The sequence below is a fragment of the Eurypyga helias genome, unplaced genomic scaffold (genome assembly GCF_000690775.1).
Source record: "Eurypyga helias isolate BGI_N326 unplaced genomic scaffold, ASM69077v1 scaffold13006, whole genome shotgun sequence".
Lineage (NCBI taxonomy): Eukaryota > Metazoa > Chordata > Aves > Eurypygiformes > Eurypygidae > Eurypyga > Eurypyga helias.
Genome location: NW_010258608.1, coordinates 13186 through 28710, shown reverse-complemented (window position 1 = coordinate 28710; position 15525 = coordinate 13186). Strand labels below are relative to the sequence as shown.

At 37.3% G+C, this 15525-nt stretch overlaps 1 protein-coding gene across 1 annotated transcript in view; it reads right to left on the bottom strand.

Moving 5' to 3' along the window:
* The window catches only part of LOC104511685 (ERC protein 2-like), a gene marked incomplete at both ends in the record, with an annotated part of 88624 nt that extends 73626 nt beyond the window's left edge, over positions 1 to 14998 (bottom strand). The window contains one exon of the mRNA XM_010154401.1: positions 14582 to 14998. Within this exon, the coding sequence (XP_010152703.1) occupies positions 14582 to 14998 (417 nt within the window). The remainder of the gene's footprint in view (positions 1 to 14581) is intronic.
* Positions 14999 to 15525: the final 527 nt, after the last annotated feature.

The following is a 15525-nucleotide window of genomic DNA, read 5'->3' as shown; positions in this document are numbered from 1 at the left end:
CCTGCTGAAGGGCTCAGTGGAAACAAATGATCAAAGTAGCCCTGATTTGGAATCCTTCCAGAAGCTCTGTCTTACCATCCTGAAGTCCAGCATCAGTTTGATTAATTCTATCATCTGAATTGGTGTCAAAATGAACCTTTTTTTTTTTTTTTGAGATAAGAAAAATGCACAAGAGAGAATATGTTTATCTGTTCCCAATCTCTTGGCAAGATTTCCTTTTTTCTGGCCAATCACCCTATGCCTTAATGATGCAGATGAGATGCAAGCACTGCCAAGACCTCTGTAAACACTCACAATACTGTTGAGAGGCTGAAGGGTAACATTATATTGATAATGGTTTCTGAGATTTGTTATCAGCAGAAAATCTTTCGTTTGCCAGATGTACTCCTATGTGAAAATATGCCTTTTTCAAGTTGAGAGCTGAAAATGACTCTCTCCAAGCGAGTCAGGAATAATTGAGAACAAACTCATTGTTCTGACTCAGAAACGTGCAGGTGTTCAGTCCATCAATGCTCTGAAATGGACCAACTTTTTTGTTGGGGCTAACAATGCATGTGCAATAAAAATCCTTCCTCCTGTGCTACGATGGTACACTTTTAAACAGAATATAGATTCTACTTCCTTTGTGAGAAAGCTCTCCTGAGAGAGCTCTACAAAAGGAAATTTGTTTGTGGCATGTAAGTGTAACCGCATCACAAAGCCAGGAAAAAAAAATCTCCAACACAACCTTGTTCACCATTATGTTATTTGTTCAAGCTACAAAAACCTCCACAGGCATCTTCTACAGAAGACAAAAAAAGTGAGGAATGAAAGCTACATCTTAGGGAAATAGCAGTATGACAATTCCCTAGGATGCTGTGATTCTTCATCAAAACATGTTTAATAGGTGACAGCAAAGGCAACAACTGAGCAAGCAGTATATTGGTTGTTCCCATCTAACACTCCCACAGTCACTTGTAAAAATTTAAGTAGTAACAAGCTGAATTACTCATATTTAGGTTTTTTAGGAATGACACAGCCTATGAGTCCTAAGACGTAGAAGAATAATATGTTTTCTCACTGCAAACGTTCTTTTGGACGGTAGTTTCTTCAGCATAATGTTGAAACAAGGAATGCTGGACCCTCATCGGTGTCTTAAAGCTGCAAGATGCAGTGGCTCCAACGCAGTGCTGATTCAACTCAAGATTTGGCTAAAAACTTGCTAACAATTGAAATAAATATAAGTAGTTCTCTAATATGCTATCATAGTTTGCCTGTATGCTTGAAGAGCTCATAATAGATGTATTTTACTATAAACGATTATTAAATTATAATTGTCAGACATTTAATAGCAAACTTCTCTTTCAAAAAGATGCAATTGCACCTGAGTCATCTTTTCAACACTGCTGTAAACTGTTGCTTTATTAACTTGCTCACCACAGATTTAAAAAGAAAAAGAGGAAAAGAATTTGAAGCAATCCCTATTCCTATTGCTTCAGATCTCTGTGTGTACAGACATAAGAAACAAGGCTGTATATCCACACACGAAAGTTTGTCACATAATTTGAAACTAGTTTGACACCTTTTTTCTGCTCCCTCCCCTGTTCTTTCCTTCCCCTCCAGTGGTCACTAGTTCCTCAACACGTTCTTTCTTGTTACAGGATCTAGTTCTGAAATTCTGTTCATGTCTTGCATATATACTATTAATTTCATTTTCCCCACCATCCGCCTTCCAGGTCCCACTCACACAGTGTTGGTGTAGAGGTGTCTTTCGGCAGTTGGGGTACGTTGGAGTACACATCATGGTGAAACTGCAATCCATTTAAAACAGTAACATGCATCTTACATTGCCCTTTTACTCTTGTAAATTACAGTAAATTAAAAAACTTGACTAACACATGGAGACAGAATTCTGCTAATACTTTCAGACTGAACTGATTTCACTTTTTCTGTAGACAGCTGCACTGCACTTTATATAGTCTCCTTGCTTTGATTCTTAGATGCAGCTATGCTAAGCTGCATCTTCCGTTTACAGTCTGCTATAAAATATCTGTGAAATCGTCTTTCCATCAACTTTAAATGAAGGTAGTCCTCCTCTTAATTCCATTATTGTAAAATGAGCGACGAAGAATCACAACAGGGCGCGATCCTCTGTGAAAACCCGAAAGAAACGCAATCCTCATTCACGAGCGCCACCTCGTGACCAGCACAACCCCACAGCCTTCCCATGAAGGGTGCGAACTGAGGAAGTTACATCCCGGCTGATTTTTAGGAATTATTTTTTATATGTTTGTGGTGTGGGCGTTTTGGGGTTTGGGGAGTTTTGTTTGTTTTAGAGGAGATATTACATTTGAAACTGTAGGATGACAAAGTTTCTCATCTTTAACTGGCTACTCTCGCTGCAGATCATAGTACCTCACTCAACGGCAACTCATAAGGCGTTCTTAAGCAAAAAGCTTATTTGAAAGTCTATGACACCCAATACTGAATGAATTTTACGTACCTGGAAGTAGTATGTTGACTAAGAATTTTAATCTGTATCAATTATGAAATTATTTTTATTCTTCTGAATTATATCAGTGGAACTTAGACTACGTACAAAATCTTCCAGTATAACTGCCTACAGAGAATAAAACCGTGTATTTGAAAAGAAAAATTTCAAATAAATTGTGCAAAAAGCAGAGCAATACAGAAAATACTAGATATGCCCCTTACAAATCCTGAGTCTACAGAGTAGGAAACATTGAATTTTTATCTTTTTACATCCAAAAATAATAATTCATTACAGTTTATTATGAGGTACTGCATATGTACTCATTTTACAATAATTAGGGCAACACGTCTGATTCGCACTTCCATGGATCACATATCAGTTCTACTTATCGCTTCATTTCCTCCAACAAGAACTATGATGTGTTATTAAAAGACTAGCAGGAATATTGCTCAACTCTTTTGTATCAAAGTGGAAGGAACAGGCAACAGCCCAAACCCTTCAGATATGCACAATAGTAAGTAGCCCCCTGAGTTCATATAACTGCCTATGTTAAAACTGTCCTTAATCTTGGAAATAACAGTGACAAGAACACACAGCACCAGTAACTAATTTAGATATATTCATTATACACAAATGGCTCTAAAAAGTCTGGGTGGTTTTGTTTTGTTTTTAAAGCATTATGTTTCAGAGAGAATAAAATAATCTGAACAGCAACTGAAATACTTTTACATATGTGTGATGACACATGTTACTAAATGGAGATTAACCAAGCAGGCGAATAAGTCAGCTCCATCTACAGAAGATCTCCAGTAAACTGCTCCCTTCCAACCAGCGTAACCAAGCAGTTACCAAACAGTAACCAAGTCTGGATTAATTTATTCTTTCAAGTCTAATCCTATTCACTTTAAATCACTCAATTAATCCCACTGACCTCATTTGACTCACAGAAAAACACGAACAAGATTTGGTCCTCAGTACTTTCAAACATATCCATAATTTTGGTGGATACACCTTTCAGAGAACACTGTGGTTATTCATCAACATTTTAATCAAATTGTTATAGTAAGATAGGATATATTTATACCCACTATCGAATTTTATATTTGAAAATAAATATATAGAGAGCTCTACAATCATGCTGGACTACCAGGCTGAAGCTATCAACAGAAAAAAAAAAATACCTATAATCAAAATTAGCTGACAGGACAATGAATACAACTATAAAATTAGGATATTATCAGCTAATTAGTTACTAGCTAAATTCCCGTTCCACTAGATCAAAGGCTGCATTTTCTTTCTGAAGAAAGGGGTCAGACTGTTTCACCAAGAAGTTTACATCTGTTCACTAAATCAGAAATCTTCTTTCATTAAATCGTTTAATATAACATTACACTTTTCCGTCATTAAACTTAGTTTCAGATGAAACTTTAGGAAGAGTTTACATTATTAGCCATATTCTACTGCCTATAGTCCACTTCCACTTTCATTACCAAGACAGGTCATGCATACAAATGCAAACCTCATGCTGCCACATAGAGTTTAAGATGCATACAAGGAAAAAATTTAGCAAATGGAAAGATGCATTTCCTTCTTAGGGGATTGGGGTGGGGCTTAAAGATGCAAAATGCATTTGCTTGTTTTGTTTGTTTATACCCGTGCAAAGGAAAAAAACATGTACATACTCATACAAACACACGTGTATATAGCCTCTGGCAGGAGGCTGGCCTGTTGCACTTTTCAGGAAATCAAGCTTGCATGACTGCAATACCTGGGTTTTTAGTCCAGGTAAAAAGCTGCATTATTCCTAAAACCTAGAAGTCTTATCTAAAACATGTGATGTGCTGGAAATCACAGTTTTGGTTTAGAATTTAGAAGACTAGCCCTGAAAGTGACAAAATGGGGTTTGCTAATCTTAGTCTGCTCTTGGAGATATATAAATGAAAGGTTTTCTTGTGAGATGATGCAGGAGGCAGTAAGCAAAAGAGATGCCCGCTTAGAGCAATAACTGAAATTATTTAGAGTCTCAGACTCTTCTTCCAATATTCTTTTGGAAATACTCATGCAGTGGGAAGGCACTGTTATTGTAACAAGATTCAACAGCAGCTTTCATTTAAAATGGATGACAGAATAATTTTTCAGACTGATTTTCCCTCTGGGGTATCATAAGACAATATATCTAGAATAAAATAGTTGGTTCAGGCTTGAGGTCCACCTCATAAGCACTTTTCCAATTCCTTATGCCGCTGGCTGAAGGTCAGTAATTTTAAACTGCAGTAGGTGCACTCAACATGACTGTTACTCTAACGCTTGCTCAGTAGCACGGTCTTAAACTCTTTGTAATGTTTTATGTAGAAAGACATCATCTTCCATAAGAACCAGATCATTAAGTAAACAATATCTTACATCCTGACTTAAATATTGTCCAACATTTAACTCCCCAAAGGAAGCTGAAAAAAAAAAAAAAAAACCACTAGATTCAGTTAGTTGTTCCTCAACATGAAATGCAGTTAGGAGTCAGCAAAAGTGGGACACATTATTTGCATGTGTCCAGGGTAAGCAGAAGATTAGAGGAATAAGAATAATTAAGTTTACTGGTTTGAGAAGTATGAGCAATAATTCAGCACATGAGTAGAGACCCTCTTGACTGAAGCCTTAATTCTTTCACGTCAACCAGAAAAACATGTTTATTTTCAATATACAAAGAATACTGTAGAACCTACATCAATACTATGTAATCAAGTCTATGCTCCTCTTACTAGAAAATTGGTCAGCATGATCTTGCAAGGCTATAAAAGATAGTAAGAAATAGAAGGAAAATGGAAAGCAATGACTTTTCAGGCTATTAGATCTTCCCTTCCAGACGCAGCCTGTGACGCAACCAAAAGCTATCAATTATTAAGAATGTACACCCTTGCCAACACCTGGAATTGAATTGGTCCCCCTGAATTTTCAAAATGCACAAAATACTGACTGCTTTGCACTAGGCAGAACTGGCTATCCAATAAGATATCCAGGTCTGGCTGGCTTGACATAACGTTCTTAGAAGGAGCGCTGCTTGTACCAGAAATCTCACATCTAATGGCAACGCTTCCCTTTCAAGCATTCAGCTCATATTAAATAAACAACTGAAAACCCTCTTACTCAGGGCCTACTCTTCACACAACAATCAGTACTATCCTTTTTCTAAGCCTCTTCAATTCCAGCCATCTCATCCCTAAGGTGATTTGACCATAGTTGACCAAAGCAGTTTCTAGTAGTTCGTATTTTAACAAAACACATTCTTCTATTTAAAACTCAAATTTTTGAATCAGAGGTTGTTTTGGGTTGGAAGGGACCTTAAAGTTCATCTAGTTCCAACCCCCCTGCCATGGGCAGGGACACCTTCCGCTAGACCAGGTTGCTCAAAGCCTCATCCAGCCTGGCCTGGAACACTTCCAGGGATGGGGCATCCACAGCTTCTCTGAGAAACCTGTTCCAGTGCCTCACCACCCTCTCTGGGAAGAATTTCTTCCTGATGTCCAATCTAAATCTCCCCACTTTTAATTTAAACTCATTACACCCCTTGTCCTGTCACTACCTCCCCCTGTAAAAAGTCCCCTCCCAGCTTCCTTGTAGCCCCTTCAGGTACTGGAAGGTGCTATAATGTCTCCCTGGAGCCTTCTCCTCTCCAGGCTGAACAAGTCCAATTCTCTCAGCCTGTCTCCATAGCAGAGGGGCTCCAGCCCTCGGAGCATCTTCATGGTCTCCTCTGGACTCGCTCCACCAGGTCCATGTCCTTCTTATGTTCAGCGCTCCAGAGCTGGATGCAGCACTCCACATGGGGACTCCTAAGAGCAGAGTAGGGAGGGAGAATCCTCTCCCTCGACCTGCTGGCCACACTTCTCCTGATGCAGCCCAGGATACGGTTGGCTTTCTGGGCTGCCAGCGCACACTGCTGTCTCATGTCCAGCTTTTCATCCACAAGTACCCCCAAGTCCTTCTCCTCAGGGCTGCTCTCTATCCACTCTCCACCGAGCCTGTACTTGTGCTTGGGATTGCCCCAACCCAGGTGCAGGACCTTGAAATGATGGTTGTCAAACACTTACACAACTCAAATGTTTATCAGTGGTACCAAAAAGCGCCCAGAAGGAATTCACAGGCACTGAAAACTTGTACTAGAGGTTTGCAATTTTAACAAACATCCCTAAACCCAGTCCATGCAAAAGAGATTTTGTTCCCCTACATTCATCCAGAAGCAGCTCAACTCTAGATGCGTCTCTGACAAAGATTTTGAACAGCACCCAATAAAGACACTCCTTTTTCAACTACTGCTCTTCCATTTACATAGTGGACTGAAATGAGTAACAGTGGTCAGAGAATGTACATAGAACTCATGCAGATGACTTCATTACTGCTTCGTTACTGATTTTCTGAAGACCTAGGCAGTTTGCTGACTTACCTTTTGCTTCATTTTCCTCATCTATAAAAGGGGAGTATTACACTAAGAAAGACACTGAGAGATAATTTGTTAAAAATAAACTATGAGGCATGCAAACATTATCAACAACCAAGATCAGTGGACAGGTCAGTATTTCTGTTATATGTAGTGATGAAATTCTGGAAGACACATTCACACTTGTGTGAAATATGACCTTAATTTTGAGCTGACTGATTCCAGGGAGATACAAGAGGTAACCATTATTTATGATGAGATTTATAAAATAAAAATTATACCTTAAATAATTTGGTGATTTGGTTTTGTTTATGGTTTGGGTTTGGTTTTAATATTCAGGGATGTTTCTTCCCTGAATATTAAACTTTTATTTACTTTCACTATATTTTATACAAACAACACCACCACTCATTCTAACTTTTGTATTTTTACCTTCTCAGAGCCTCTTAGAAAAAAAAAAGGGGGGGGGGGGGGGAACAAAACCAACACTTTTTCCTGAATGGATCAAGAGGAAATCATGGAAATGCTGCTTCTATCAGAGAGTGCTGTCTTGGTGTTTCATTGTGCAAGAGCCACTAGGGAGATGCACAATCACTCTAAGTCTAGTTCCACTTCAGTAGGAGCAGCAAATTTCCACATTCTCTCTGCCAATTTTTTTTTTTTTCCCCTAATGACTGTTCTCAGGAAAGTCTTTGCCATGGATTATCTAATGGGAACAGAATTACTAAATGAAAGTTATTTAAAATAAATGTTGAAGATAGCACATAATATGACCAAATTACTTTCAAATGCTTTCTAAGACTTAATAAACTGTGCTATGAACATAAATTCTGTGGGGATTTATGTATCCTGTTATGTATCTTGTTACATATTATGTATCTTCTATCTTCTTATCTCAGTAAGGTTCCTCAACTCTGGACAATCTATTCCACAGCCTAACTATCTCTGGGTACAGCATCTTGCACTTAGGAGAGTGTCTAAAGCTGAAAAGTATACATAGGAACTCAAGAGTAACCAACTCCTCTGTTCCCTGCAAATTCAGCTGACTCTTTCTGTGAAAATACATCAATTTGACAGAGCTGAGTCACACAGGTAATCTATTGTCATTCATATGAACAAGGACAAGAAGAAGCAGCTAGAGAAAATTAATTAAATGATAGAATAATGAAGTTATTGCCACAGAGAGCAGAATATTTACAGAACAGAGACTTTAAAAGATAATAGAGAAGATGAAAGGAAACAAAACCTATGATGGAAACCAAAAATGATCATTTTTCTCTGTTTCATTATTGCTACTATAAAATATTTACATGCAGCCTGAATGTTGTATATGTGTGAACTGAGTAAACAGCCCACAAAGATAGCATTTCCACATCTGGGGACAACATTAGTTTTACAGCAATTCAAAACAGTCCTCAGATTACCTTTCTAACGGATGTGCCTGCCAGGAACGCTGGCAGGATCAACACTTATCACCTCCATATACTGAAATGTCTAGAAAACCCAGCTTCCTCATGAATCTCATCCTTCTCTCTTCCTAAAATCATTTCTTTAGTTGCTACTCGGACATGCCAGTTAGAAACTGACAGTGTTCTCATACTCTGGATTCCAAACTACTGGTGGTGATGTCATGGAGAGCAATCCTGTCTTTAAAGAAACTGATTTCTAAATGAACAAAGCTTTCTAATCCTCCACATTGACTTATAAAAACTATTGCAACCAAGCACCCTGGCAAGAATATCAGGGGGCATAAGAAAATCTGAATGGGCTATGGTAGAAGTAATAACTGTTCTCTAGAGCATAATCAGGTTCTGTACACTTTCTCATGTCCGGAGTGACTGCCAGCATTGCAAAGTCCTTCTGCATACTTAAGAGGTCACCTTAAAGACACGTATTATTATTGATATTTTGATAAAAAGTAGTTGTCTTTATAGCAACTGATTAGATTAATATTTTGAGCTCAGCCAGGAGAAATAAAAAGAAAGAGGCACTAATGAACCTAATAAAGAGGTTCAGTTGAGAATGGTTGTTAATCTGTAGAACTAACTTCAGGGAAGAAACGTTTGGTGTCGATAAAGCATTTCCTTAGTAAATTACTACTGGCTCCAGCATAAGACATTTACAGTAAACACCAAAAGTCTGCATGGCATCTGTTCTATTCACAGTGGAAGAAGGAACTTTGCTCCATTAATAACTTTAAAAACATGCAATAACTAATTCATGATGGCAGTTCAAATCCTATCAGCAGCCTTCATTATTTGACCAAGCTGAGTTCAAAGATAGAGCAAGTTCTAAAAAACCCTTGAAAAGTTTAAAAGTACACTTTAAATTATAATAAAGAAGCTGTGTTGTTGTTCGTGCTACTAAATATAAAAAAGCTGTAGCTTTAAACCATGTGCAAGAACATTATTTTAAGAAGGCATGCAAGATAAGAGTTAAAATGTGTATATAAAATCCTGTATGATCTCAGGTTCTGTTTTAGCGAAATTGTATGTTATACAGAGAGGGAATGTGTAATATACGTGTATGTATATATAATAAAATACTTGCTGGAATTTTAACATTTGACTTTACTAGAGATTTAGTGGGACTTTGCCTAAGGCAAGTTTTTAATAGCAATAATAAAAAAATACTTAATGGTACTTAGGGTAAATAATGTGTGGTCACTATATTTAAAAAAAGTAATACCAAACATCTGTGCTAGATTTCCACATGATAAAATCCCCATATTACCTACAGTTCTCCCAAAGTTACAGAGAAAAAAAAAGTTTATTTAAAATTCTAGGAGAGACATGTGATAACCAATTCAAGAACTTTAAGGCAGGCATCTTGTGTTTTCTGACAGGAATGTATATTCAGTGATCTTCATGATATTCAGTTCTGAACATGAAGAATGCCATGGTATGACATTATGGCTTCCAGACAGATTTTCAACCATTTAACATACTTACAGGGAGACTACCCAGCCCAAGCATGTCCTTTTTCTTACATGTGTGTATTTTGCAAAAAGACCACTTTGTTGCAAACAGGACACATTATTTCCTTATCAAAGCAAATGCACTATCATTTTGTCTCAGAAAAGAAATAAAATCAATAAAATTCAGCTACCTTTGAAAAACATTAACAAAAACATTTGAGTGAGGTTTGTTGATTGCAGACACAGGATGCAGTCTAACTCACTGGTGGAAAACTCAGTGCAAACTAGGCAGAAGGCCTCAGAAACCATGGAAAAGAGCTCAACATTGTCTCCTCAACAGACTGCATCTCCAAAATGGAAGCACAAATATGTCCTCATGCTTTTTGCTACTCTATCAGTTTTATTTTTTGTTTCTTGCTTTGTGAAACAGCAGCGAAGGAAGCTTTTGTGGTAACTAATGCAAAGCTGGGAATCCAGCTATCTTTGTGAAAGCCTATTGCCTGTATTTTAAATTCCTTAATACATGGAAAGAAATCTAATCCTATTTTTTTGCATAGCTTATTTCCCAAAATTTTAATGAATTTTACCAACACTGACATTATTCGCTATTCCTGTAAAAAAGCAAGATTCCAACTGTAGCTAAGTATCCTCCTCCTCCTGTGTAACAAACCTGAAATTTGCCAATCCCAAAACCTTCAAACACAAAACTTGAGTAAACCTATCATCACAAGTTTGATTTGTGAAATGAAGTTTAAAGAGCAGTAGATTGCACAAAGACTGCAGAAAGGTACAGTCTTTGAGGGCCAGGTAGTTAACATGCCAATTTTAGTCCAAATCTGCCAAAAAAAATGAAAACAAGGGAAAAACTTGGGGGGGGGGGGGAGGAGGGTTGTTTTATTTTCCAGAGTTTTTCCTATGCCTCTGGTACACCTATTTGTAGGTCTCTTCCCTGTACCTTCTCTAAGAAATGTAACCTAAGGCCTGGAGAAATTTCAGATCTTTGAAGGCAGCTATATTATAAAATCTGCTAGAGCTATTGACAGGAAAAAAAGAACATATACCAGAAGAACATATACCTTACTAATCAATCCCTAGTATGATCAGTGCTCAGGAAGGTGCAGATCAAGGACACAGAATTGACAGCCATTGGAGACATGAGTTTGTAGAAGAGGGTGCCCTTAATTACCAATGTTTCATGACCAGTTGCCTCAGTTTCTCTCACAGCATGCTAATTCAATTATCTGGTTTGGTCAAATTTCCTCCTATTAGTGATTATTAATAACAAAATCCATTTCTTCTACTTCTCATCCATTAGCTTTCTGTCCACCATGTTGAGAGATCTAAAAGACTGTGAATGAACAAAGCAGAAGACAGATTCCAGCTTTGGTACTATTTTCAAGAACTAAGACATGAACAGCATAAGGAGAATGATATGGTTGCGTCAGGGGAAAACATGTTCAAAAGCCCAACAAAACACACAGAAGTCTTGTCCTTTCTCCAACTAGGATTTAAAATGTAACAGGATGGCACACAATTAGATTTCAAGAACTAAAAAACTTCAGATTGAAAGTATTTCAAAGCTAAATACCAAAAGAATGGCTTATGAGAAGTCAATCTATATATGCTTCTTAATATAGTGTTGAGACTGTAGAAAATCAGTTGTCTTCAGTTATTTTTTCCACATTCAACCTCATTTCCAGCTTTTTTTCATAGATAGTACTCATTCAGCTAGAGACCATAGCACAATCAATCATTGCAAGGGTAAACCAACACACTAGAAAACTCTGTTCATTGAATAATTTAATTTGCTGCTACAGAGACGTTTATCTTCCTTGTTTCAAGTGCAGTGTCAGAAAGTCAAATAGCAAAACTAATTAAAAAAACAGAAACAAGTGTTCAAGACTGCAAACAGTACATTACACATGACAATATACTAGTTTCTCAGAAATATACTCAACAGATGAGCTCTATACTCCAACCTGTAAAAATATAGAAAGCAGAGTATTTCAGATAAAGTTCTAAAATTACAAATATTTTGTTAAATCTATAGGACAATAAACACAATTTGAGTGAATACTAATTCAAAAATTGAATTAATTTTAAATGTATCCAAGTTCCAGTTTACTTTTAAAGCATTCGGGGCGGGGGGAGGGGATAATCAGGAACTCTGCACAGTCGTTTACAGAGTTAGGATAAAAACTTACAAACACTAGTTAAAAAAAATAAAATAAAACTAGTCCATTGAGGAGACTACTGCAGAAGATTCAACACAGTAATTCCTGTTTATCATGTTGCAAAACTGTATTGTGCAGAATGAATACTACATGCAGTGACAGTAACTCAAGCGAGCACTGCAGAATAACAAGGACTTACCAAGCTACTCATGAAGATCAAAAGTTGATTTTTGGACTTCTAACAAATAAACAAAACTATACAGAATATCTGATAATTCCTCAAAGCATGCAGACAACTTCCCATAACAAGACAGCAGAAGACAAAATTTGAATATCAGATCATTTTCCAAGAGCCCACTTGAACAATCAGACCCAGATTCCTGGAAAAACAAGCAGGTATCTGCTAAACATTAAGTTTTTAAGGCGTTCATACACCCTACACAAAATACTTCCAAGCTCCCTACAACAAACTTCAAATCTGCAGAAAAAATTTTAAAAATCATTTTAAAAAAAAAAAGCGCATAAATATTATGTGCAATAGGAAGAGAGCTGGAGAGATGAAGACTTCACCCAAAGACCTGAATTCTTACAATATCAAGGAAATTGTCATTCAAATCTCCAAATCACTAGATATAGTTCCTTCCAATCTGACATGGACAGATTTTAAAACTCTGACCAGTTACCAAGGCAGACCAGCACATCACAAGCAGAAGCTCCAGGAAGCCCCATTCTATACCTGCTGTAGTCTAGGGGAAAGACAACCTTTATATCCTTACATAAATTGAAGGAGAACATTTTTTTCCTGGCCCCCGAGGGTAACCCAGGGGGAATTCTGAAACATAAAACTAATTCAGTATAAACATAGGAGAAACATGTACAGTCTACAAGTAGCAATAAGATCTACTTTCAGCATTCCTTGGACTAATCAATAAATTGGGTGCCCAAGGATTTTATTTGGAAGCTTACACTTTATCTACTTTTCCTACTTATTTCTATTTCTCCAACTACACTCAACTACTGTGCTAATTAGAATCCTTGGTAAAATTTCTACAGTAAATTTTTTCATGTCCAATACATACCCAAATTAGGATTCAAAACTTAAGTGATACTTGTGCAACAGGTGAAATACAAATAACCACACAACAAAACAAATAATAAATAAGAAAATCATCCATACTGGAAACAGACTGTATGTACTACTCTGAAAATAGCAGATCTCAAGCCAGAAACCTCTCTGCTATGTTATAGAACTCCTCCCACAATCCCCTTCATCACAAATTCAGTATCTTTTCAGCATCCAGTGACTTTCAGACTTCATTAACAGGTGGCATCACTTTCTGAAATTGTGCCTATGAAAAGATTCAGGATCCACACTTTCAAAAGAAAACGTTACTGAAATACATCTTGTGCATCATTTCCAGTTTCCAAGCCTCAGATAGGCCCGAGATAGCACAGTTCTCTACGTATATTCTACGTTAGAGAAGAAAAAAAGAAAGGGGGGGGGAGGGCGGGTAGGGGTCAGCAGTAGGAAAACTGAAGTTGCCATAAGCTAAATATAAAAGAATTTGTCCATAGCAAGGTATTTTGACAACATCCTGTGGATGTAAATAGCAGTCCTAATCTCTAGCATTCATGTGTTTAGTGATACACAGGAGAAAAATAGTTCTCTATGCTCTTGTACTTATTTCATTCACGCTTTAATCCGTTAGGCAAATTGATGGTTTTACTAGACTGGAAGTTAAATCATTCTACTCTGCTTCCAAGCTTCTAAGGAAACAGGCATGTTGGTCCTGGTTCCCCTTACTCTGAGTAGCTTGTACTCCGCCTTCCTGCTGTTTTCTCTCTTCTTAGCTGGAAGTAACAGGGTCCTTCTGAGTACGACTCACACTGTCTTGGTTGCCTGAGACTAGTCACACGATAATGCTGAAGGGCTGCTGGGATGTAGAGGGGCAGATGGGCTTTACACCAGGTCAGATTTTCTTTCAATTATACTAATGCAATCATCCCAAATCCAGTCCCTAAAATGCATTCACAAGTGACTTGGGCAGCTTGTGCAGGTGGGCTTGGGACCAAATTAGGGATCTCTCAAAAGTACAGAGCAGCCATCACCCCAGTGGTTTAATGTAGCAACATTATGTGGTATATTTACTGAAAAAGTTGGGGTACCACACATGAAAATACATTAGAAATGCACACAGGCAGAAACCTTTTTCTATTGAAAGCAAAACATTTTAACACACATTTCAAACACAAGGGGTATAAAATAAAACACAAAAGTAGCATGCACTCATGACTAGTTTATAGCAGCAGCAGGTGTTACTTCCCTCTTCAGAACACAGAAACCAAGCAAAGCAACAATGTCAGAGACAATAAGCCCCAAATACAATTACTTTTCTTCCATAATTTCTTATACTTGCTCTCAAATGTCATATAGCACTACTGTGTATTTCTTACTGATGTAAAAGAAACGTATGTTAACTTTTTTTATGAAAAAATGAGAGCAGAAAAATAAAACTTAGATACTGTTTCCAAAACTGCAAGTATTTGACAGTATATTTTAAACAAATAAATAAGTCTTTCATTACCTCTCTAAGATGCATGTTTTCCTTCTCCTTCTGATCTAAAATCACTTCTAAATGATTAACCTGAGATTCAGCCTCTGCCATCCTTCGAGTTCTCTCGTTGTCATCTTCCATTCCTTTAGATGGCAAACCTTTACTTTGCAACATTTCCAGAAGCTTTTTTATTGACTCATCTCTGGCGTTTAGTGTTTGCTTTTGTGTTTCAATCCTAAGCTCCATTTCTTCTAGCGTTTTTCTCAACAGGAATAGCTCTTTAGCTTGTCTATCATGTTCTGCTTGAAGTCTTCGAAAATTCTCCTCTGTGAGCTCAATGGTAAAATGCTCAGCCCCTCGGTTTCCACTTTCTTGCTGGAGAAGATGGTTAAGGTCTCTCTGGGTTCTAAGTTCATCCTGAAGTGCCTGGATTGTCAGCTGCAGATGCTGCAATAAATAAAAGAAAGAAAAAGAAAAAAAAAAATCCATTTAGGATCCGAATGTAGGATTAGTCTTTGATTAAACTTCTGTTGTATGCCGTTACAAAAATTCATTAGAATCTATGATGAAAGTAGATCAAATGACCTTATAAAATAGCAAATGCATGTGACAATATTTGTAATGATATCTTTCAAGTGCTTCTAGAAAAAAAAAGACAACAAACACGCAGACACAATAGGGTTAGCTACAAATAAAAAAAAATAGCAAAGAGACAAACCAACAAACCCAAACACTAGGCAGTGACACAACTATCAGTACACTTGGTATGTACCTCTAAAGCTGAAAGACTCAGTATTCCATGTTTTCTAAATTACTTCATAGACTAAAGGTAATTCTGCCCTTCATGGTGCTCAACAGTACTGTTGTTCATAAAGTCAATCAAAGCATTCACTATAATTGAAAGGGGCTTTGGGGAGGGGCTGAGTTGGGGCTGGTTGGTTTTGGTTTTTCCTTTTGGCAACTAAAGCTATGAA